The 23,130-nt window shown below is 39.1% G+C and overlaps 1 protein-coding gene across 1 annotated transcript in view; it reads left to right on the top strand.

Moving 5' to 3' along the window:
* si:ch211-282j22.3 (ER degradation-enhancing alpha-mannosidase-like protein 3) overlaps nt 1–22,358 on the top strand; it is a 39,669-nt gene extending 17,311 nt beyond the window's left edge. The window contains exons 8-20 of the mRNA XM_067969612.1: nt 1,784–1,889; nt 2,968–3,065; nt 6,334–6,459; nt 7,967–8,050; nt 9,711–9,794; nt 10,355–10,479; nt 11,658–11,823; nt 13,663–13,817; nt 15,850–16,012; nt 17,684–17,875; nt 18,573–18,738; nt 19,139–19,330; nt 21,266–22,358. Coding sequence (XP_067825713.1) covers nt 1,784–1,889; nt 2,968–3,065; nt 6,334–6,459; nt 7,967–8,050; nt 9,711–9,794; nt 10,355–10,479; nt 11,658–11,823; nt 13,663–13,817; nt 15,850–16,012; nt 17,684–17,875; nt 18,573–18,738; nt 19,139–19,330; nt 21,266–21,561 — 1,953 coding nt within the window. The 3' untranslated portion in view covers nt 21,562–22,358. The remainder of the gene's footprint in view (nt 1–1,783; nt 1,890–2,967; nt 3,066–6,333; nt 6,460–7,966; nt 8,051–9,710; nt 9,795–10,354; nt 10,480–11,657; nt 11,824–13,662; nt 13,818–15,849; nt 16,013–17,683; nt 17,876–18,572; nt 18,739–19,138; nt 19,331–21,265) is intronic.
* Nucleotides 22,359–23,130: the final 772 nt, after the last annotated feature.

Below are 23,130 nucleotides of genomic sequence, written 5' to 3'. Positions count from 1 at the left end.
TTTTACTTTTTGATCTGTGTATGAACCTGTGGTGCTGTTACAGTATTCAGTAGCCTTCTGAAGGTTTTCAGCAAAATTCCTCATTGTTTGCTTTGTTGTTCCACTCTTTCCAAATACCACTGCAGAATGATTAATTTATAGCTGCAAATCCACTTCAAAAAGCTTGCTATAAATGGCAAGGATCTATTCTAATTGCAGATCAAAATAAAATCTTGCCCTCCTGAAATTCACTAAGGGGAAAAAAAAGCATGTTCTGTACAATTCAATTGGACTCTATGTTTGCAGATTTTCTTCCCGTTTTTGCTGAGGTAAATATCAGGACATCGACTGGACATGTAATTTGGTACCTCCATCCACATGAATGAACTACAAGGCAGCCTTCAGTGTAAATCTGCAGATTACATTCACTTTATCCAAACCAGAATAGAAAATAATTACCTGGGAAATGGCCATATGTTGCTTTCATCCCTGGTTTACCTGGCCAGTTTATTTAGTGATTGTTGTGGTACTTGCAGGGCCCATATTGAAAGATTTAAAAACAGTTTAATGGAGCTACAATTTGAGGTCAAAGCTGTTGATCTTTGCCAGGACTACAGTGCATCATGATTGAACAGGGACGTGTGGAAGGGTATGAGGGAAAAGTGGATGATGGCTCATGTTAAATTAGCTGGCAATAATGTGTGTTGTAAGTGAGGCTTGGGGTAGATTGAGAAATGCTGCAAGATATTGGTACACTCTTTGACTTTGGGTTCACTCCTTCCCATTGATAATTGGGGATGGGTGCTCACAGAAACAGCATCCCAACTACTTGGTGTTGCTCTCCAGGTGGAGCCCAAGTATTGGCTGTTCAAATTGCTCTGTGTCCTCGTAGATGTTGTAGCTACATATTTTCTGAGAGGAGGGGGCTGCACCACAGCATACGTTCTCATCCCTTGTAGGAAGAACTGTATTTGCCTTGTGCTGTGTTGGATCTCCTGTTCTCCAAGTAGTATGTAAGTAGGTATGGAGTTGGGTCTGTGAATGAGGAGATACATGAGGACAATCTTCGTGCTTGTAGTCTCTCGGGATGGAAATTATTACAATATATGTAAACATAAATGCACTCCATAGGCCCTGCTGTTTCAAAAAGGTTCGGAACTTCTCAATTTTGTGATAAATTCTGTGATTTTGATTTGTCCTTCAGCATTCTGCAGCATATGATCATGAGCATCAGCTTCCCTGTTTCTCACCAGTCCTCTTTGTTTGTGTCTTAAGTTTTTTCTGAGTTTTCTACTGATGTCCAGGTGACTCTTGCAGAGGAAGAAGAGGTGGGGGTGGTGGGGTGGGGTATGTGAAGAATAGGTTGTGGAAAAACAATTCTAAGTGGGCCAGTTTGCACTATGGATTGGGAAGCCAAACTGGGATCGAGGTATTTTGAAAAGGTCATGTTGCATGTTAATGTGGAATTAGTTATCTAGATGCTGTAAGATCATGATCAGGTCTTGGTGGAATATTTGGTTCATTTTTGGTGATGCCTTTTCATGACACCCCCTGAATGTGTTCAGTCTGTCCAGGTGTAAGGTCAAATACGGTGGTGTAGAAAACTTGAGCTTAATCCATTAATATCCTGCATTATACCAATATTTAACATTTGCATATTGAAATAGGAAGCTAACCAATGTGAAAAATGAAGTTGTCTTGAGCACTGGGATTCATTTGTGCTCTGAAAATATTTGGATTCTTCGAAGTCATACTTGTTTCTTGTACATTTCACAGTACTTAGCAATCCTTTTTTCTTCTGTAGGAATATGCACGGAGAGCAATGGATTTTCTGTGGGAGAAAAGGCAGCGAGGCAGTGATCTTGTGGGGACCGTGATCAACATTCACAATGGTGACTGGATCAGGCGGGGTAAGCATAGCGCATCACCTAACTTTGTTTCTGGGCTACAGACACAATTGCACTTAAATTCTTTTGTGCTATATAAATCTAATACAAATTATTTGTATTACTGAGGAAGTAAGGAGTACATCCTTACAACACACGCACATATATTCCATGTCCCAACTGTGCTTCCCAAAAATGCAAACGTTAAGAGTTTTGCTTCCATAAACTGTTCTTCACCTTGTCCCTTCATCTGCAACAGTCACCGAGATGTCAGGAGAAAACTTAAGGTATAGAAGGAAAATATCTGGGCCTTCTGTGAAAAAAAAATGTTGCTGCTCCACATCCACTTATCTCCCTCCTCAGCTTTAAAACCCAACTTTAAAAAAAACAGTAATGTAGTCAGTTGCATTAGTTATTTGTGTTGGTCTTCAGATCACTGAACTGAGTGGCTTCATGACATTTCCTTAGTAAACAGCAGAAGCTTCATACTGTCAACAGCAGTTTGACAAAAAGTTATTATTACCTATTAGAATATGAAATGTAGGTCTTCCAGTAGACTGGCTGGCAGGAATTCATCTCAATATACTCTGTGGCAACTTAACTTGGCAATAGTAAACCTTTATAGGCTGCAGTTATACTGTCACTTGCATTTTGATGCAAAGTAGCATCAGGTGTACATTAATGAGAAAATACGAGTATAACTTTACAGCCTGACTCCCAAGTGCACCTGCACCAAGTAGTGTGAGACCCCCCCCCCCCTCCACCTCCTGGGAGATGTCTCAGACCAGGTGAAGTATAACTGTAGCCTGATGTAAAGCAGCATTTTAAAAGTGCTCAGGTATTCTGTTGGTTTTTCTGGTCACTTTTTATAAATGTGCTTTTCAATAATTTTTATATTAGAAACCAGGTACTTCCACCTATGCTCTCTTAACATTATAAATTAGCTGCACATGTTGAAGTATGGATGTGCATCACTCTTTTATCACTTGTGAAATCACTTCTGTATTATTGATGTTCTCCAGTTAAGAATCAATAATACCAATTCATGGTATTTTTGCAACCACTTTTGAGTTGTTACTAACAGATTCCATTGTATTCGAAGACAGTGGAGTGGGTGCTGGAATAGACTCGTACTACGAATATTTGTTGAAGGCCTATATCCTGCTGGGAGATGATGTGTATTTGGAGAGATTTAATACAGTAAGTCACGTGTATTTTTTCTTCTTTTTAAAGGTATTCGGTTCTACGATCTTGAGATACTAAAGGAAAAATCTGTTAGTGTGGCCGACAGACATGGAGAGTTAGTTTAGCAAGTGACACATCAGAAATAGGACTTGGGCTCCTGTACTGATCCCAAATCAGCACAATTTTTGCTGACTCTGAGCAGAGACCAGACACTTTACACTGCACAGATAGTTGGAATACGAGTATGGCATTGACCAAAGCCTTCAAGTGGATCACTTGTCTATCCGCTGGCTAAGCAATGATATGTGTTACACAGGGACCTAAAAGGGATTTACTAACTAGCAAGCACAGCTCCCATGACATTGTTCACAGTAAGCTGGAAGAGTGCCACGCTAAGTGTTACGGGATGTAAATATTGCACTTGCCCGAAGTACATACTATATGCAAGACATGTACCAAATAGGAAGGTAGCCTGCCAACAAAACTCATCAGTTCTGTTTTCACTTGTCAACATGCATATGAAGCATGATACTGTATTATATGAAGAAAAGCATGGAGTTCTCCAGGTGTGCTGGTGAATATCTGTCCTTCAACCAGCAGCAGCAATAATGGAATAGACTGGAACAAAACATTGTTGTAATGAATAGCTGCAACGTGCCCAAAAAAAAAATCTGAGTCCCCAATTTGGATTGCCCATTTAATGGAACAGGCTTATTCCAAATTTATTAAAAGAAAAGTTGGGCTTCTGCCAAAAGTTGTAGTTCAAATAAAAGCAAAGGCAATTGATCCAAGGGGCTTCTCCAAATTCTTAAATAAATAAAAGCAGAGGGCATTTGATACAAGGGGCTTCCCCTAAAATTTGTGAATGAAAGTTAAGCAGCAGCAATGGGGTCAGCCATTTACCAATGGGCTTCCACAAATGTACCCAAATTTATAAAATAAATGAAAGGAGCCATAATTTAATGCAATGGCCTTCTTACAAATACACTAATAAAGTCAAAACCAGGCTTCACTCCTTCAGACAAAGAAGCGTGAGCCCTGGCTATTCTGCCAGCAAATGAATAAATTGATTAAATAAAACACAATGTCATCTCGACTGGACCACACTTCCTGTCAATGAATGAATTAATGAAATAAAAGCAAACTTCTCAAATGAATTCATAAAATAAAACCACCGTTTGCTCCCACAGACAAAGAAAAAGGATAAAACGCTGTTGCAACTGGGCTACGTTTCCTAGAATTAATTAAATAAAAGCCGCTGAAAGTGAAACACCCACAGTAAAGGAACTAAAATGTCAGTTAATTAATATCAGAAGATTTGATAGATTGAGAAAAATGGCATTACAAACTGTTCATTAGCTAAATGAAATCAGACCTGGTCCAGAGCAAACAAATGTGGAGGTGAAGAAGAAAGAAGTAGAAGAAGAAGTGTTGGTGATTTTTATTAAACTAATTTGAATTAAAGCCCATCCAGAAAAAAATCTTTAAAATAACTTACAGCATTCCTACCAATAAGTGTTATTTGATCAGGAGAGCTAGGACTAAACAGAGTTGGAATGTGCATGTAGGAGGACTGCGATAAACATGAGGGATTTTGTTGATTTTTGATGTAATGGCAGTTCTTTAAAGTTCAGTCGCAGTACATGAGAAATTTAAAAACCAACTATCATTCAGAACCCTGTACCAAGCTAATTTCAATGAAGTGCTGCAAGTTTCAGTGGTGAGAGCCTGGAGAGAGGAATAATTCAAACTAAAACAATGCTGTTTGACTGGTTCAGTTTGTATGCGACTGTTCTTTTTAAATTTGAATAGATGGATATTCAAAATCCAGGAAATCCCTTTTAACTCTTGTAGGATATATAAAAAAAGGGTTGTTCTGTTTAAATCAAGGAGTCAACTTAGAACTTCATTGAGAGAAGGAACAGGTTCAATTTGAAAATCATGAAAGAGGGAAAAGTCGTTTTGAATTTCTAGGAAACCGTTTAGGTTAATTGGGCTCATAGAATTGAAAAAAAATCCAGAAAATGAAACTGTTTCATTTAAAAGTTGTTTACAAAGGATTATCTTAATTCTTCAGAGTTTCAATCTTTTTATTATTTTGTCAACTTGAGGAGTTGGATGGCAGGATGTCTGCTATATACAAATGTATCTCTCGATATGATTTTGTTGACCGGAGGTCACCGGTTACGGTTATTGGCTTCGTCCAAAGAGGAGAAGAGTCAATTCTCTCTTAACTCTCAATTCGCTTTATTCACGTCGTTAGATCATATACATATAGCTTATACGTCTGGTTAGATATAGACATGCAGTTTGCACCAGGTTATTCGGTTTTATACCCAAACTAGGGTCTAAATGCACACCCACTAGGATTCTCAGACACTCCCTGAGTGGTCACAGAATATAAAGGATAATACCCGAAAAGGAGAGCTGACACTGGCCAGACATACCGTTCTCTCTCTCTCTCGATGTCGTCTCTACGGTTCTTCCACTTCCGCGGTGGTTGGTCTCCGGAGTCTTCGCTCTGGCTCCATGCTCCAGATTCTTCATTCTTATTCCGAATCTTATCTCTTCAAGCTGTGCTGTCTCTCTCCCTTTGGTTTAGGCTTGCTCGCCTAGCCTGTGTCTTCTCCTCATTGGCTTTGTCCCAAGGACTTAGGTAGCATTACCTCATTACTCCTTTCCTAAATAAGGACTTGTGTCTTATCACATCTCCTTTGTCTTTCATAAAACTTAGCTAATTCAAACCGGTTCCAGCCAGCTCAGGCCAGCGACTGAACTCAGGTTACTTCAGTTCAAAAGTTGCTCTTGCCTGTGTGTCAGCAGCTGGGAATCTCAGGTTACTGCAGCCCCTGGCCAACAATTTGTTCATCTTCAGTTAGATAAATTTGCTAACGGTTAAAAAGTATTAACTAACAGGATTTTCCTTTTAGCCATGGGGAGAAAAGACTCAAAAATGTAGCGAGAGCCAAGAGGAACTTGGTCACAGGAGCAGAATAGGCCAATGGCAAGCCGCTATGTGGGGCGGGGTGGGGGTGGGGGGCGGGTGGAAGCTATGAATAAAATGTTAAAAAGACCTGTGACACCAAAGTATCAGCAAATTATGACAAAGGATGTTGTGACCCATGACAACACAGGAAGTATGAGCTAGTCATAAGACTTCTAATGTACTATAGATGATGCTGTTAGTACATCGTTTTAAATAGATCTTCTATTTCTGTTTGCCAAACTTAAATGTGAAGACTTTATGAAGTGAACATATCTACTTTTATTCTGTTTCGTCTAGCACTATGCAGCCATAATGAAGTACATTAGTCAACCTCCTCTCCTTCTCGATGTTCATATGCACAACCCTACAATTAATGCCAGAAAATGGATGGACTCACTCCTTGCCTTTTTTCCTGGCCTACAGGTAGAGGATGTCTTTTTTTTGCTTGAAGTTATTCGCATATATGGAGTTAATTTCAAAGATACATCATAGTTTGTTGGAAAACAATATATCTTAAATTCTTTAAAAATCTCACTTTGTTGTTGGTTCCAATTTATAGGATTTAGCGTACTTAAAATTTTCTTATGCCAGCCTTCAAGGAAAAGTGCACATATGACAAAAAACTGGAGATACCTTTTTGATTTCTTACATCAGTTCCATGAAGACCTGTCATCCACTTGCACCCATACTCACTCCAATATACAAAATGGAGCAGCTTGCTTGTGTTCTGGAACATCACCATTCATTTTTCTAATCATGATTGGCACCTCACATTGGTGTGGAATTTGATCCAGAAGCTAGAAAAAACAGTGTTGAGAAGATGATCGTACTCAGTTTGAGATAATGCACTTCTAAATGAATACAGCTGATTCAGGATGTATGTCATCAGACCAGGAGCAGATGCAGGCAGAGGCTCAAAGTACGTCTTCATGGGAGGAAAATTAAGTGACTGAACCAAATATATTTCCTACAAGATAGAAGGTCCCTCACTTTTTTTACATGTATGAAGGAAGGTCTTTTTGAAATGAACATACTTCCCCCAGCCTTTCCTTACCTTTTTTTAAAGAATTCATCCTAAAACTATAAGTTTAGAATGCAGAAGGAGGTCATTCAGATCATCATATCTGTGCTTGCTCTTTGCTAGAACAACCCAAGACTAATCCCACTGCCCTACTCTTTTGAATCGTCCTGCAGCATTCTCTGCTTCAAACATTTACCTAAATTTCTTTACGCAGAAAGTTGTGAGAACATGGAGTTCTTTACCACAGGAAGTAGCTGAGGCATAGACCAATTACAGTGAGGAACATGTACATATTTTTATCATATGAATGATTGTTGTATTACTTGTCCTTTTTCTTTATGCACACTACCTTTTCTTTTGTTACGATGTTATAGTTTGAATTACACACATTCACCTTTTGTACAATGATTAAATCAGCGTCTTATCCACATTCAAGTCCACTTGTTTTTAAATGTTTTAAATTAATTCACACTATATTTTGCCATTTCTGAATATGCTAAGGTCTCACCAAACTGAACATGAAGGCAATTTGAAATATTCACTGTTGAAGAAAAACCAAAAGTTCCTTTTCTACAAATCGCATAAAATTTATAAAATATTTCTGATGCCTGTAACAATAAACCTAAAAGTCTGACCAGGATGTTGTGTTTTACATCTAATTCCTGTTTCAGACTTGTATCGTGATTTTACTTAACCAAATTACAACCAACTTAAAATAATAGCCGTATGTCAGAATTTCATATCTCAGAAATTCTTCTCCCACAATTTTATATACACCTTTAAACGTAGCACAGAATAAGTGAAAAAACAATTTAAGGAAAACTAATTTCCATTCCTTCTGCTTATGCATTTAGGTATCTTCATCCAAATGATACTATGAACACATTTCCAATATATTTTTGTCTTTAGGTACTAAAAGGGGACTTGCAACCTGCAATAGAAACTCATGAAATGTTATACCAGGTTACACAGCGACACAAATTTCTACCGGAGGTAAGGAGATTGATGAAGTTTATTGCATAAATAGATTTTAATATTAATGCATAATAAAACTTACTCTAGTGAGTTAAAATCCTGCCGAGCCTTTTTAAATTTCATTCTCCCCTCCCCACCATCTTCTGATCCTCTCTTAGATAACTACAAACTAGATCAAATCTCCAGTAACTTTTGAATTTTCAGGCCTTTCTCTCTCATTTATGACATTGCTTTGTCTTTCTTTCGAAACTAAATTGTTTTGTTCATTCACTGTGTGGAAAGGGTTTTCCTAATTGTGAGTTTTTACAATGTTGTTGCAATGTCCTTTTATATGCCACTAGCTTTCTTTAGCACACTAAACTTTTAATGACAATTTAAAGCAGCAACATCTAAGAGCAGGTTCTAGACTGCCATTTCCTTCCTTGTAATTTTTGTTGCACAATCTTTCACAAGGTGTTAAGATCAGCCTTTTCTTTGAAAGATGAGAATTGATTTAGGTGCTCAAATCCATATTTTGAGAAGCTAGTCAACTATTTTTGAAGAGTTTTAAAAAGAAATTCAGATGTACAATAAATAGCTCGTAAATCAACATTTCAAATTTATATCCATTGGAAATGCGTGTATCGTGAGGACAGTTCTTAAATTCCTTTGTTGTTTTTTCCTGGGTGTATTCACTTGTGCATTGTTTATACAGCAGCAGTACGGAGGCAGGCACTTTCTTGACATCAAGCTTATTTTGCTGACATTTTTTGTCTTGTGCAACCTTCTGTACTGCAAATTGTGTACCGTTGATCGACAGGGAATATCGCTGGAATTGCATTTCGGCTCCTGTGCCACTTTGGATTTGTGTCATGGTGGGACTTGTGGCCATGCCTGTTTCTCGTCATGACATCCAGGTGTGCTATGCTGATGTTTTTTAAAATTTAGAAGTGTTGTAGTTTTCAAGAAAATGGGCAAAATGCAGACAGCTGTATTTTGTAAAAAGAGCTGTACTGACTGAGGGAAAGATAATCTGAGAGGCGAGAGTGTTTTAAAAAGATCTGGCAACCACCTCCAGATATTGGAACATCCCTAATAAATTTGACTTATTGGGGGACAGGAAGTCATAGTAGGTCAGCGATGACATAGATGATAAAGCAGGGCTTAGTGCAGGGCAGGATGTGGGCAGTGACTTGGAGTTTTGGATGACTTGGAATTTATGGAGGGTGAGAAGTCAGCATAGAGGACATTGGAGGAATCGATTCTAGAGATGACCAAGACTGGATAATGATTTTCCCATTCTGGGGAGGTGGAGCAGTGTTTGGGATGGCCAATGTTGTGAAGGTAGAGATAAGCAGCTTTGGTGATGGATAAGATTTGGGGCTTCAAACTTCACCGAGTTAAACAAACAACCAAGTATACAGTCTCAGTATGCATCCAGGAAGCAGGATGAAGTTGACAGCAAAGATGCAGATTTTTTAGCAGGGGCTGGAAACAGTGGCTTCAATCTTCATAATAAATTGCAGCAAATTCTGGCTCATCCATGACTTAATATCAAGCAATCAGTCTGGAAGAACATCTCTGAAGCAGTCAAGAGAATTAATGGAGAGGTAGCGTTCACATATGTTTAAGATTTTATTTTGCTTCCCAATGTTGTAGCTTTTGATTTAAATATGTTTAACATCTTATGTTTTTAAAGGCTTTTACCACTGAGTTTGCAGTCCATTGGGCTCAACATCCTTTAAGACCAGAATTCATTGAAAGCACTTACTTCCTTTATAAGGTTAGTGAGTTCCATTTACCACCAAATTCCTTGTGTAGAATTTAAAAGTAGCCAAAACCTTCTGCGGCCAAAAAAGCAGAAATTCTGCATCATTCCAGATTTATTATCTCATACATTTACGCTCGTAGTTACTTTTGCCAAAAATTTCTAATAGCTGTGTGTTCTACATTTCTCCCTTACTATTCTTAAATCTTTCATATTTTCACCCCAGTCTGCAGAAAGCCTGTAGAGCAGAGAATACCGAAATGCCCGCATGACCACCTTGTATATCTCGAGTCTTTTCTTACTAGGTGTAAGATTTACCAGCTAATAGTCATCCAAAAACCTGATGATGTGACTATTGGTAACGCTACTTCTCACTAACATTTCTCTTTTTTTAATATTGTGGTCGTTGCACATTTTTTTCTAACCAATAATTACCTTTCTTTTTTGTTCCAGTGGTATTATTAGAAGTTGTTTAAGCTGAATTGTTTTCCTCCAGTCTTTAAAGTAGAAAATGCATTTTCCCAGCTAGCTTTCCGATCATTGCATCTAATCTGCTTTGTTTTTTTTGTAATCAGGCCACCAAAGACCCTTATTATCTACATGTTGGCAAGTCTGTTGTGGACAGTTTGAACCAGCATACTCGAGTGCCTTGTGGATTTGCTGCTGTACAAGATGTTCGAACTGGCAATCATGAGGACAGGTACATTGGCACCCGGAGTGCAGTATAACTTGCAGCATTCAGTAATAAAATTCGCCATGAATCATTAGCTTTTTGGGTCAGAACAGTCTGACCAACTGATCCTGTTACAGTGCATGGCAGTTCAAAGGATGAGATTGATTTTTAGTCCACTTTAAATTAAATAAAAGTAGCTAGTGGAAAATTACCATCATGTATTCCTCTTCAAACAAATGAACTATAGAAAATTAATCTTAACGGAACAACCTTTGAAGGTAGAGATAGCTGATCCCTTGACTCAATTTATACAAGGTCTTGGAAAAAAAATTATAAATTGTATAGCACAAATCCAAGGGTGAAATCCTCTTTTAATGAAAATGGGTTGTTTTTCTCCACAATAAATGACTTGCTAATGAAATCATATTTTCAAAAAATGCGTGTCTCAAAGTTACATATTTCAATGACTTTTTTGAGCCATTAATTTTAGAGAAAAACAGGCATGATTTTTTTTTAAAAAGAATGTTTAGGTCCTGTTTGTTTTCCTAAGTTCTTTGTTTGTTTATATTAATTGGTTCAAAAAAAACTGCATGAAACCATCAAATCTTGACAATCACCAGAAAATATTTGCTGCTTTTTTGCAGATTCATGTAGAAACTGGTTCTCAATATCTCAGTAGAACAAACGGAATATGAAAAATTAACAATGAATATGGATAAACTTTCACAGACATGCTTATGGCTTTTCTTATTTTGCATTGTTTAATCAAGATTCTTCAGCAAATAGAAGTAACAGTAATTTTCTTCTGACCAAATATTAAGATCAAAACGACTGTCTTGCCTCAGTGTGGTTGTGCATGGTAAAGTTTGGTATCAGGCTGGTATGAACGGGTGATGCAAATCTCTAACTGGACTTAATAATTGGCAAACTGTATGCATCTGTTCGGCAGGTAAAGTAATAAATTGTGTGATTGTATTCAGTTCTGGGTGTGCTTGTCCCAAACTGAATGAGCTCATAATCTCAGCTACACAAATGGAATACTAGTGTACTTGGAAGCAGTTAATAATTTGCCATAATCAATCTGAAATCTAGTATTGTATGATTTTTTTTAACTGGAAATTTTGAATAGCTGGCATTAAAGCTATGGGAATGTATGAAATACTGTTCTGTATATCAGATTAGCCAATTTTTTTGCATTTTTCCAGGATGGATTCATTCTTTCTGGCTGAGATGTTCAAGTACCTCTACTTGCTGTTTGCTGAAAAGAGTGAGCTGCCCTTTAACATTGATGACTATGTTTTCACCACAGAGGCTCATTTGCTGCCTCTTACATTAGCCACGGTCTGTCAAACCTGTAGTAAGAATATTACGGTAGGTCTATATGGTGCTATTGCCTGTTTTGCATTATTAAACAATCTGCATGTCATATGTTCTCAGTACTTTTGAAATTGTTAAAAGACCTCGGCCAACAAATTGGTTCACACCCGATTTGGTACATGACCCGGGTGCAGCGCGCACTGCTTGCGCCTAATGAGGGCAACGGCAAATTAGTCCACTGGCCTCATTAGTTTAGTACCGGCGAGCTGCAGGCGCCTGTTGCAGTCCCAGAATCAGCTCGCCGGTTGAGTGGGAGCAGCCAGATTGGCCGGCTGGGACGCCGTCAGAGGACCAAAGGTGAGCACTCCTGCTCCTCCTGGCTGTACATTCAGGTAAGTATTTTTTTAAACTTAACTTTTTGTTGGTGGTCTCTTTAAGGACTGCGAAAAGTTGGTGGCTTGGGATGGGAGGGATGGAGCCTTAGCTTAATCACACGCAGAATTGTTTGGCAGAAGAGCAGCTTAGATATTGTCTATGTCCTAAACCCTCCGCAGCGTACAGTGGGGCAGGGGAATTGAGAGTGAAGTGTTTCACTTGAGGTGATAATAGTGGGGAAAATTAATCACACTAAACTGTGTTAGTGTGCACAGTGCATAGAATTACATAGGGTACAACCAACCCTCAGAATTGGAATCCAGCTGGTTAAAGTATGATATAATTTGTCCTCTTAGTCTATACTAGCAGCTAAATGTTTGTTGTAATATAAACGTTTCAAGGCATCAGGAGCACAAGTGTTGTGAGTTGGAGCTTGGAGTATCTAACCGGGGAACCCTATAGAAATTGATTTGAGATGTGGAAAATTGTCTTGAGTGTCAATCTGGTGAATCAACCACATGCATTCAGTGAGCTTGGTGAGAAATTTAAATATGTATGAGCCTGAGAATGTTACCAAAAATGGACCACACACATGTGGCTTCTGTGTACAACAATGACAGCTTGCATTTATATTCTGCCTTTTAAGGTAGTAAAACGTCCCAAGGCACTTCACAGGAGCATTATCAAACAAAATTTGACATGAGCCACATAAGGAGATATTAGGACAGGTGACCAAAAGCTTAAAGAGGTAGGCCTTAAGAAGGGGAGAGAAGCGGAGAGGTTTAGGGAGGGAATTCCAGAGCTTAGGGCCTGGGCAGCTGAAGGCACGGCCGCCAGTGGTGGAGCGATCAAAATCGGGGATGCGCAAGCGGCAAGAATTGGAGGAGCGCAGAGATCTCGCATGGTTTTAGGGCTGGAGAAGGTTACAGAGATCAGGAGGGACGGGGCGAGGCGAGGCCATGGAGGGATTTGAAAACCAGGACAAGAATTTTAAAATCGAGGTCCTGTAGTCAATGTAGGTCAGCGAGCACGGAGGTGATGGGTGAACGGAACTTGGTGCGAGTTCGGATACGGGCAGCAGAGTTTTAGATGAGCTCAAGTTTATGGAGGATGGAAGATGGGAAGCCAGCCAAAAGAGCATTGGAATAGTCAAGTCTAGAGGTAACAAAGGCATGGATGAGAGTTTCAGCAGCAGATGAGCAGGGGAGGAGACGAGCGATGTTACAGAGGTGGAAGTAGGCAGTCTTGGTGATAGAGCAGATATATGAATAAAGATTTTTTAAAAGTTATTTTCAGTCCTCTTAGTGTCAGGAAATTTGTTTTGGCCAAATGGTGTGACTATTTCAAAGCGGGTAGTGTTTGATTTCATTCTGCACAAATGTCATTTCATTGTTCACATGTAACCATGTTTTTTTTTGTTTGTCATCCAATTGCATCAATTTTAAAAATAGAAAAATAACTTGCAATAGTTCTGCATAAACTATTTCATTCAAATTATCCTATTTTCCTTTTGCCCAGAGTATGGAATTGGAAAACAAAGAAGGCGGCATCCTTTCCCATACGTGCCCTAGTGCTCAAACCTTATTTCCTAATAACCCGTCCTATGCACGGAAAATAAGAGAAACTTACAGAGATATAGTTCCAGATGCAGACACACGGACCTCCGCAGAAAGGTATGCTCTTGGTTCAGATTTTGCAATTTAATCATATGGTTTGTATTGCTGACAAGAAAAACAAATAATTTTTTGAAAATGCGTTAATACCTTTATTGAAATAGCGTAGAAAATAACTTTGTATGCATGTTGAAAGCATTTGTGCAGTCATATTCAGAGAGCCTCCTTTTTTGGCAATCAACATTGAAGAGCCTGTGTTTTTAATATGGCAGCTTCATAGAAGTTTTAAAAAATAAAATGTTTAACCCCGTATGTTACTGAAAGGAAGTGGGCTATGATTTTGTACACCCCTGACCTAGAAGATAGAAAACAGCATATGCAACAATGTCTGTGAGGAGGACGGGAGCGGGGGGAGAATTGGAAACAGTCTTTTGCTTGGTCACTATCTGATGCCTGTCACAGCCAGTTTAGTGCAGCATTTGCAGAAGCCTGGAGATGAATGGCTCCCTACCCTCTGAGCCATAATACGTGCTTGGACTTGGGAGAATAAATATATAAACAAAGACCAGAAGGTGTAGACTAAAACAATCCAGTAATGGTCTGTGATAACTTAACTTAATATCATAACTTACCTGCCTCATTTATGGTTTGAGATTATTGTGAAACTTGCGTACATAAAGAATATTCTGACCTTGTTGCACATGACTAAAGTAACCTGACATTGCAATAGCTGGTCACCGCTATCTCTCATCAGTCCAGTATGCCTTGTACAATAAGATCAAAGTAGATTTATCAGTCTGCGTGAGATGTACTTGAAGTGCCCAGCCTGTCTTCTGCTTATTTAGTAATAGGCTTTTGGCCCTTTGCATTTGTTCTGCTCAGGAAAGCTCCAAATACCACTGAGGTCGGAAGTTTATAAATGGAGAATAAAGATAGCCTGATGGCTCAATAAGATTGACTGAGCACAGGGTGTTCATGATTATAATGTTTCAAATGGTCATCTGGGGAGGTGTTAGTTGTTCTGATGCTTTCCCCATAAAAATAAAAAAAATCTTGAATTGTTACTCCTGTTGCAAAGCTGATAGCATCCAATTGCACTGTAGCACTGGTCGAGATTTGGAAAGTTGTTATCTGCCTGCCCTTTCAACCTGGATTGTTTTAGTCTACAACTTCTGGTCTTTGGAACATCAGTGTGATTGGATGTTATTGTATTTTTAGCCCTGTGGTACATACATAGATACATCTCATATTTTATAAAAATTCAATGTTGAATGATCCAAAATGTGTGAGATTACATGCACCGAGACACCTGTCCCACTGTGTTCTGCAGTATAAACTGAGGAAGCTCTTTAACTCACTCCGAGAATGCTCATTTGGTTAAAGAAAGAGAAGTGGCATTAAATGGGTTTTTATTGTCCAATTTTCAGTTGTCACATATGCAATCCAGGCTATCTATTTCAAAACTGGATGGATTGCTACCCTAGTCTTGAGATCTATTTTTGCAAACCTCACTTTCATGGCCTCTGGCTCCTTGTCACTCCTGACAGTCATCTCACTAACATTGAATGCATTGGCTCTTTTTTGTTTGGTCCGTTGGTTGCCTGACATGTGGAAACCGACAACCTTGCTTAACAGTCCCCCAAGCTGCTAATAACTTCAAACAAATAGATTTTCTGTTTGTCCAATATGGAATACGCACACTGTCCCCGTAGGAATGCAACCCACTTACCCAAATACAGCAAGCTTAGGCGCAGATTAGCAAGGCTTGGGAACGTGTATGCGCAGGGGTACTGTTGAAGTTTAATGAGATAAAGCTATGCAGCTTACCAACACTTGTAAACTTCCCTCTGTTGTGTATGGTCCTGTGATATGTATATTTTTGGCTTCTTGCATTAAGCATAACAATCACCAAGTTTATTAGCACCTATAAATATTTCGTTGATATTCAGCAATAAAAGGTATTTTAAATTCCACTAGTGGCTTATTTAAATTATGTGCAATTATATAAGTCCTGAAAAATGGATTCCCTAAATATGCACATGCAATTAATGTGGATTTTTTTTTCTTTGCATGTGATTTTACTTTGTTGCAGGGAAAAGTGTATGGAACCTTCCCGGCCAACTGTGCTCCCTTCATATCAGTCAAAAGATTTTGTTGCTAGTGGCATGGAACATGTGGAGATCCTGAAACAAATGGGGTTCACCGTAGTTTCAACAAATGATGGACGTATCCAGCTAACACATACACCTGATCAGGTCAGTAGTTGGGATGGTGCTGAACAGAGGAGAGAAATATTAACTGGGTTAATTCTTGTAAATGCAAGGATAATGCTGTTAGTACAGTATCTGCTTTATATTCTGTATTTGTAGATTAGTTATTTATAATACATTTTCTCTGTAATCTGGCCATGTTAATCCATGAGCAAGATGACAAGTTAATTTTTTTTAAAAATGTAAATACCTTAATAACCTGCCTAAACAGTACAATTTTGGTTTGATAGGCAGGGTACACCAGATTTTTCCTTCACCAAAATAACTGATTAAAAAAGTTAGAGTTTGCCATTAGAGTTTTGTTTTAAGTGGCTAGAAGTGAATATGTTTACTATCATGCCACTTATACTCCCTCCAAACATCTTTTTTCAATTCTTCCTTGTGGGAAAGTGTATACTTCACTCAAAAGATGGCTGTGATCTTGAATTTTCAGGGAGATAACTTTGTACACCAAGCTCCATTCTACCATTTTGTAGTGCAGATTATCAGTTACAATTGGGTGACACAATTAAATATTTTTAGTGTAGTTATTCTCGTCGACCTGAATTTTCATTTTTTTGAAACACTTTAAATTTTTTTCTAATGTCAAATGAGATACTCTACATTTTGCAGAAAAATATCTGTAAAAATTGATACAGATGCACTTTATAGTCAGGAGGCAGTGCATACATGAATTTCTATAAACCCATACCTTTGGGCAAGGAGGCACTAAGCTTGAGATGCCTGTCTTGGCTACTTGGATTAATAATGAGTTTAATACAATTTTGAATATTGTTCCAGATTTGAGTAAATCACAGGGTTCAAATATGCCTTCCTACTACAGATTTGTGATCTGTGTCCTAGATTTCACAGTGACAATATAACACTTGAACCCTGAGATTCAGTCACTGGATAAATTTGTTACCCCTGCACCCGATATGTATTTGGAATTGTTCTCCCACTCTTTTCCCCCCATCCTCATCCTTATCACATTTCCATTGTTGTCTTATGTGCTTTGGTAACATAATGCTGCTCTTTCCTACCTTTTACCTTTGTAGTGATATACCAGGACAAAATAACCATCTTCAACAGCAGATATTCAAGAAATACAACTGTGGTGTGGTTAACCCAACCTCCCTTCACTCTGAAATTGGCCTTAAGCTGAATTGACAATAGATCGGTTCCAGAGTGAGTTGGCAGCTAGAAAAGCCTCACTTTCCAGATTAGAATGCTCTCTAAACACCTTTTACAGCTCGTCTGTTGAAATGGACTAGATGGGGAAAGGGAGGAAATAGAGCCTAGGGAGAAGGGGGAGGAGAATGGCCTGCCCGTTGAGTAACTGTTCAAATGTTCTGAGTGATTGGAGCATGTTAGTAGCGAATGTCAAATCTTGGATAAGATGTGATTCTGCAAAAGGCTTTTGCATATTGCCCATCTGTAATGTAATTATTAACTGTTTTAGCTTTTATTAACTTTTTGTTCATAATTTATGTTGTACAATTAGGAAGAAAAGAAAGATCTGCCTGTTTATACTTTCCATTTTATTCCTTCTTACTACCAGATATTTTTCCTTGACTGCTTGATGCTGAAACTTCAGCAAAAAGCATATATTATAAAAATGCAAAATTAATTTCTGTTTTGTATTTGTCCGAATGATGTATGGAATGTCTTTCTCAGGCTGAAAGTTCACAAAATGGCCAGCACGGCCTAAAATTTATTGCAGAAATCATTGAACTGGCTCAAGCTCAGACGAAAGCAGAGATGACCTCATTTGCTGTACAGATCATATCTCCCCCATTTTTGGGACAAGTGGTTCTAGCTGCAGGTCCGGCTCATTTTGGAATGGATCTCACTAAACAGGAACACGGAGTGAGTTGCATGTTCTTGCTATATAAATGTAAAAATAAGTGTTTGGAAGCATGCTCGTGGTTTTTTTTTAAGGAGGGAGAGTGCGCAATTTGTGCAGAGCATAGAGCTGCACTGTCAGTCAGACAATCTCATTCTTAGTATTTAACAGGATTTGCCTGAACCTAATTTAGTGATTTTTCTTTCATCGACCATTGGGTTCCCAAACTGATGTGCTGAGAGTCATCAGTGTGGGGACTCAGTAGTCTGTGACACATTTTTTCTCATACAGTAAGTTTCATTTCTCAGTAGCTTAAACCTTTAATCATCTCCATCAGATTTGAGAGCTGACTTCATTTGACCATCCATTTTGTAACGACTGTGTGCACCTTAATTGCATTTTATGTTTTGCTGAGCGTGAGACACAATCCTCAGACAGGCACTCCTAGGAATCTACTGATGCACTCCTAAAGTAGGAGTGGTAAAAATGCCCACGGTAGTTTTCACTCTTACTTATTTTTTATTCTTTCCTCCTTGGACAAAGTGCCTGGCCTCCATTTGGTGCTTCCCTATAGAGGACGGCCAAGATTAAGAACTGATCACCTGCAGATCGGGGCTGCAGTCCTCTGTCATGGCTCCCCCCAATCACTTTATTTTCCTCTTCTGCACTGCATCTATAAATGCTGAGTTGTCATTTCAGTAGCTGTTTTTTCTTTTGTAGGTTAAAGGTAGCTTGACGAAAGCCATCCCGTACACAGCCTGCTTGGATGTAACTAACTCTGATGAGGTCCATGGTAAAATAGTCCTGGCACAACGTGGAGACTGTATGTTTGCAAATAAGGCAAGGAATTTGCAAACAGCTGGAGCCACTGGTGCTGTCATTATTGGTGTGTACTAGTGTTTAATTTGAATATCGGCATATGTTTGTATAGTTTGCTTTTTATTTTAAAGTGGAAGAATTGCTGTCGATTCTATTTATTTACAAAAAAAACTTCACAGTAATCTTGTCCGTTGCCTTGAATAGAACCTCACATAGAACCCAGAGGACTTGCGTAGCTTTTTCTTTCAGAATGAATCGGATTATGCTAGATCGTCCTTCTGATGCCTTTGGGAGCAAAAAGAGTAGATACAAGATGTATTACACATGGGCTATTTTGCGGAAAGGGTGTTTGTGTATGTTTCCAAAAGCTAAATGGTGGAGAATTGTGTTTTATTTGTCAAGAGTAGTTCATTTGGTCTGTTGATCCGTTATTTGATTCTGAAATGATTCTTTTACATTCCATTTAGATAATGTGGAAGGTAGTAGCAGCGATGCCTCCCCTGTATTCCAGATGGCTGGTGATGGAGAGAACACCAGTGATATCACCATACCCCTGCTCTTCCTCTTCCACAAGGAAGGCACAATCCTACTGGATGCTTTGAATGAAAACCAGAACGTGGATGTGCTGTTATTAGATAAATCAAAGCGGCTAGGACAAGGTCTGTAATTTTTGGTTTTGTTAATCCTTACCGGGATGAGAAATCCTTTTTTTGTATCGTGTTTATAACTCTTTTTAAATTCCTGTCTTGTGTAGCTGTTAACCTGTTTAAAATAAATGTCAAAGGCTGCCAAAAGGTCAAGGAGGAACCAAAAGCCATAGTCAAAGTCAGGCAGGATGCCATTGGTGACGTTAATGCTTTGTGAAAACACGTCAGATTCCACATGTACGCTGACGACACCCAGCTCTACCTCATCACCACCTCCCTCGACCGCTCCACTGTCTCTGATTTGTCACACTGCTTGTCTGACATCCAGTTCGGGTTGAGCAAAAATTTCTCCCAACTAAATATTGGGAAGACTGAAGCCATTGTCTTCGGTCCCCGCGACAAATTCCGTTCCCTAGCTACTGACTCCATCTCTTTCTCTGGCCACTGTCTGAAGCTGAACCAGACCGTTGGCAACCTTGGCGTCCTATTAGACACCGAGATGAGCTTCCGACCACACATCCGCTCCATCACCAAAACAGCCTACTTCTACCTCCATAACATCACCTGTCTCTCTCCCTGCCTCAGCCCACCTGTTGCTGAAACCCTCATCCACGTTTTTGTTACCTCTGGATTTGACTATTCCAATTTCCTCCTGGCCGACCTCCCCTCTTCCACCCTCCATAAACTTGAGCCCATCCAAAACTCTTCCTGTGTCTTAACTTGCACCAAGTCCCATTCAACTCTCACCTCTGTGCCCACTGACCTACATTGGCTCCCAATCCGGGAATGCCTCTTTTTTAAATTCTCATCCTTGTTTTCAAATCCCACCATTGCCTCGCCCCTCCCTATCTCTATAACCTCCCCCAGCCCTACAACCCTCCGAGATCTCTGCGCTCCTTCAGTTCTTGCCTCTTGCGCATCCCCGATTTTAATTGATCCACCATTGGCGGCCGTGCCGTCAGCCACCTAGGCGCTAAGCTCTGGAATTACCTCCCTAACCCTCTCTACCTCTCCTTTTAGACGCTCCTTAAAACCGACTTCTTTGACCAAGCTTTGGTCACCTGTCCTAATATCTCCTTGTGTGGCTTGGTGTCAAATTTTGTTTGAAAATCGCTCCTGTGAAGTGCCTGGGGACATTTTATTATGTTAAAGGTGCTATATAAATGGTTGGTGTTGGTGTTTTGTTGGCTGGCTTCAAAGGACTTGAACAGGGAGTAATGCAAAACCTAAGCTTGTAGAGAGAGGGCAAGCTAGAGATCAGTGATAGTTTGAGAAAACAGAGGAGTCATGAAGGAGCTTTTTTAGGAAGTGGGTAGGGGGTGGTGGTGATGGTGGTTTTTAAAAGGCTGGAAACAATGCCAGAGGATAAGGAAAGGTTACGAAAGTAGGCAAGCACAGGGCTGAAAAGGGGAAGTAGGGTAGTTATGAGCTGGCAAGAAGGAGTTTGAGAGTATATGCAATGTACTTTGTTGAGGGCTAGAGTGGAGAAGGGAGAGAAATTACAAGGTATAGGATATGATTGAAGGGTTAAGAGGAATGAGGAGCAGGAACATGGGGGTGATGGAGGATGCAGAGGCAACTGAGCAGCTGGCCTCTATTTTGGAAACAACGTAGTCCAAAAGCTCTAATATTTGAAGTGTGGGTTGAGAACCTGGGGGATGGTGATCAGAAGAGGTTGTTTGTAATGGAAGAGTAGAGTTTTATTTTGTTTTTGTTCTTCAAGATGACCTGGAATAAGGTCATGGAGAGGTGGACTTGGTACAATGTGAAGTAATCAAGCAAGATCTGACCTTTGATTGTCAGAGTACAAATATTTCCGAACATTTTTATGTTTAGTTTTCATTGTGTTTCAAAGGTCAATTTTACTAGTTTGTTCCCTAATAGAAATTATGTGACTCTTGCTAGTTAGGGTAGTAATTCCATTGTTAAAATTGCAATTTATTCCAGAAAGCAAAGACGAGGAAAAAATTATTGGAGAAATAACGGTCCATATCCAAATTGACTCTGTGGATGCACAGGTTGCCCAATCAGAACTTGGCATTAGCTCAAAGAGCTGTCCAGGACCAGAGTCAGCAGAGCACTCAGATGAGAGCACAGAGAGACTTCAAGAAGCACAAAGTCAGGAAGCTGCTGAACTTCCATCTGATGCAAAACAGGAAGAGATCAAAGACATTACGTCTGTACCATTGGACTGGAGGGAAGAAATGGAGACTTTTGAAGAAACCGACAAGGATGAGCTATAAATACTGTTGTTTTTTTTAAGAAAACGTTCCATCTTGAACAACTCGGTTTGAATCCAGAGGGATTGTGCAATCCTAGATTTTTCAAAACCTTGCTGCTTGTATTAAATCTAGAATTCCACCATTTGTCACCAGTTTTCTGGACAAGTCCTTCAGGATTAAGGAAGTGAGCTATGATTTTGGAAGGGAAATTGCATTGCCTTAACTGATGTGTATATATGCTTTTAATTTATTTTGAAAGCGATGGAGCATTGCCTCATATTTGAAGGTGACATATCACCATCTTTTTAGGCAGGTTTCTAAATACATAGGCAGAGATGAATTGAATAATTTAGGAATCCAGAATTATGCCTGTTGTACTAGAATTATTGGGGCGTAGAGTGTACAGAGTATCGTCAGCATTTCACTGACTGTGCTCACTGAAGTGAGTATGTTGAAGATTGCTTCCTCCAGCAATACCATGAATTTTCGCCTAAAGAATTGTCTTTGACGATGCAATAGGAATGAGATATTTTAAGGAACTTCGTGTTACTGCTGCTATCTATTTTATGCACACTGGTACTAAACAGGCATATCAAAAATGGAGAGTGGGCCACTTTAATAAACATTTTTCAGAGTGATTTCAGTTCAGGTTTGAGATGCACCCACTGAAATTGGCCTATTTCAGCAAACCATCATTTCCCAACACTGGCAGTTGCATCCATGAAAACCTTTCAATCTACCTAAAATTTCTGTAACACTAACACAGTTTAAAATTGAAAAGCTTTTTCAGACTAGCAATAAATATTTAGTCAATCATTTCCATTTTTAACTTTTTTATAATGGTAGAAATGCATAAATATTGAAACTGGTGATAAGAGATTGTGTACAGATGTTACTGAACAGATTGCATGTCCTTTATACTAAAAGATATTCATCCAATATCTACAGGTTTAAACTGTCTACAGGTAACGATTCACATGTCAGGGACTTTGAAGATTATTTGGTTTATGGGCCTTCGGCTTTGTTTTTTTCCCAACAGACACAAATGAATTTTTTAATACGTGAAAGCAAGCCCAATGGTGCTCTAATACTGAAGCTTATTAAAATCGAATGTTTCATACTATCTCAGAAAATGCAGTAAAATATGGAAATCTTTTGGCAATTTCTGATGATTTGAATCTGCATAACTAAACCTTTTTTTTGGTTGGTGAGGTGGAGCGGACTTTTTTTTGTAAATCACCTGACCAACCAAACTTTGGGAGCAGCCCAAAAGTCAGAATCAGTGCAATTCTTAATGTTGGTTGTCACACAGCTAGAATTCAGCAAGGGAAGGCCAAAAATACACACGCTGGGAAAGAATCTGGTGCATGTTAACAGATCAAATCCGAATCAGCCAGGGAATAACCTACCTCCAACCAGCTTGTACAATGCCTGATCTTAAGAGCTGTTGGTCAATTGCAAGGATGTTTTTGAAAAAACATTAGGAACAGCTTTAAAGAAATAAATTGATTTTTGAATCCCTACACCCTGCAAGTGTGAGTTGGGGGGAGGGGGAAGAGATGTTAAATTATAGCATTGAATGCATGATTG

Source organism: Heptranchias perlo, chromosome 31, assembly GCF_035084215.1.
Source record: "Heptranchias perlo isolate sHepPer1 chromosome 31, sHepPer1.hap1, whole genome shotgun sequence".
NCBI lineage: Eukaryota > Metazoa > Chordata > Chondrichthyes > Hexanchiformes > Hexanchidae > Heptranchias > Heptranchias perlo.
Note: the sequence above shows the minus strand (reverse complement) of the source record. Positions and strands in the feature narration are given on the sequence as shown.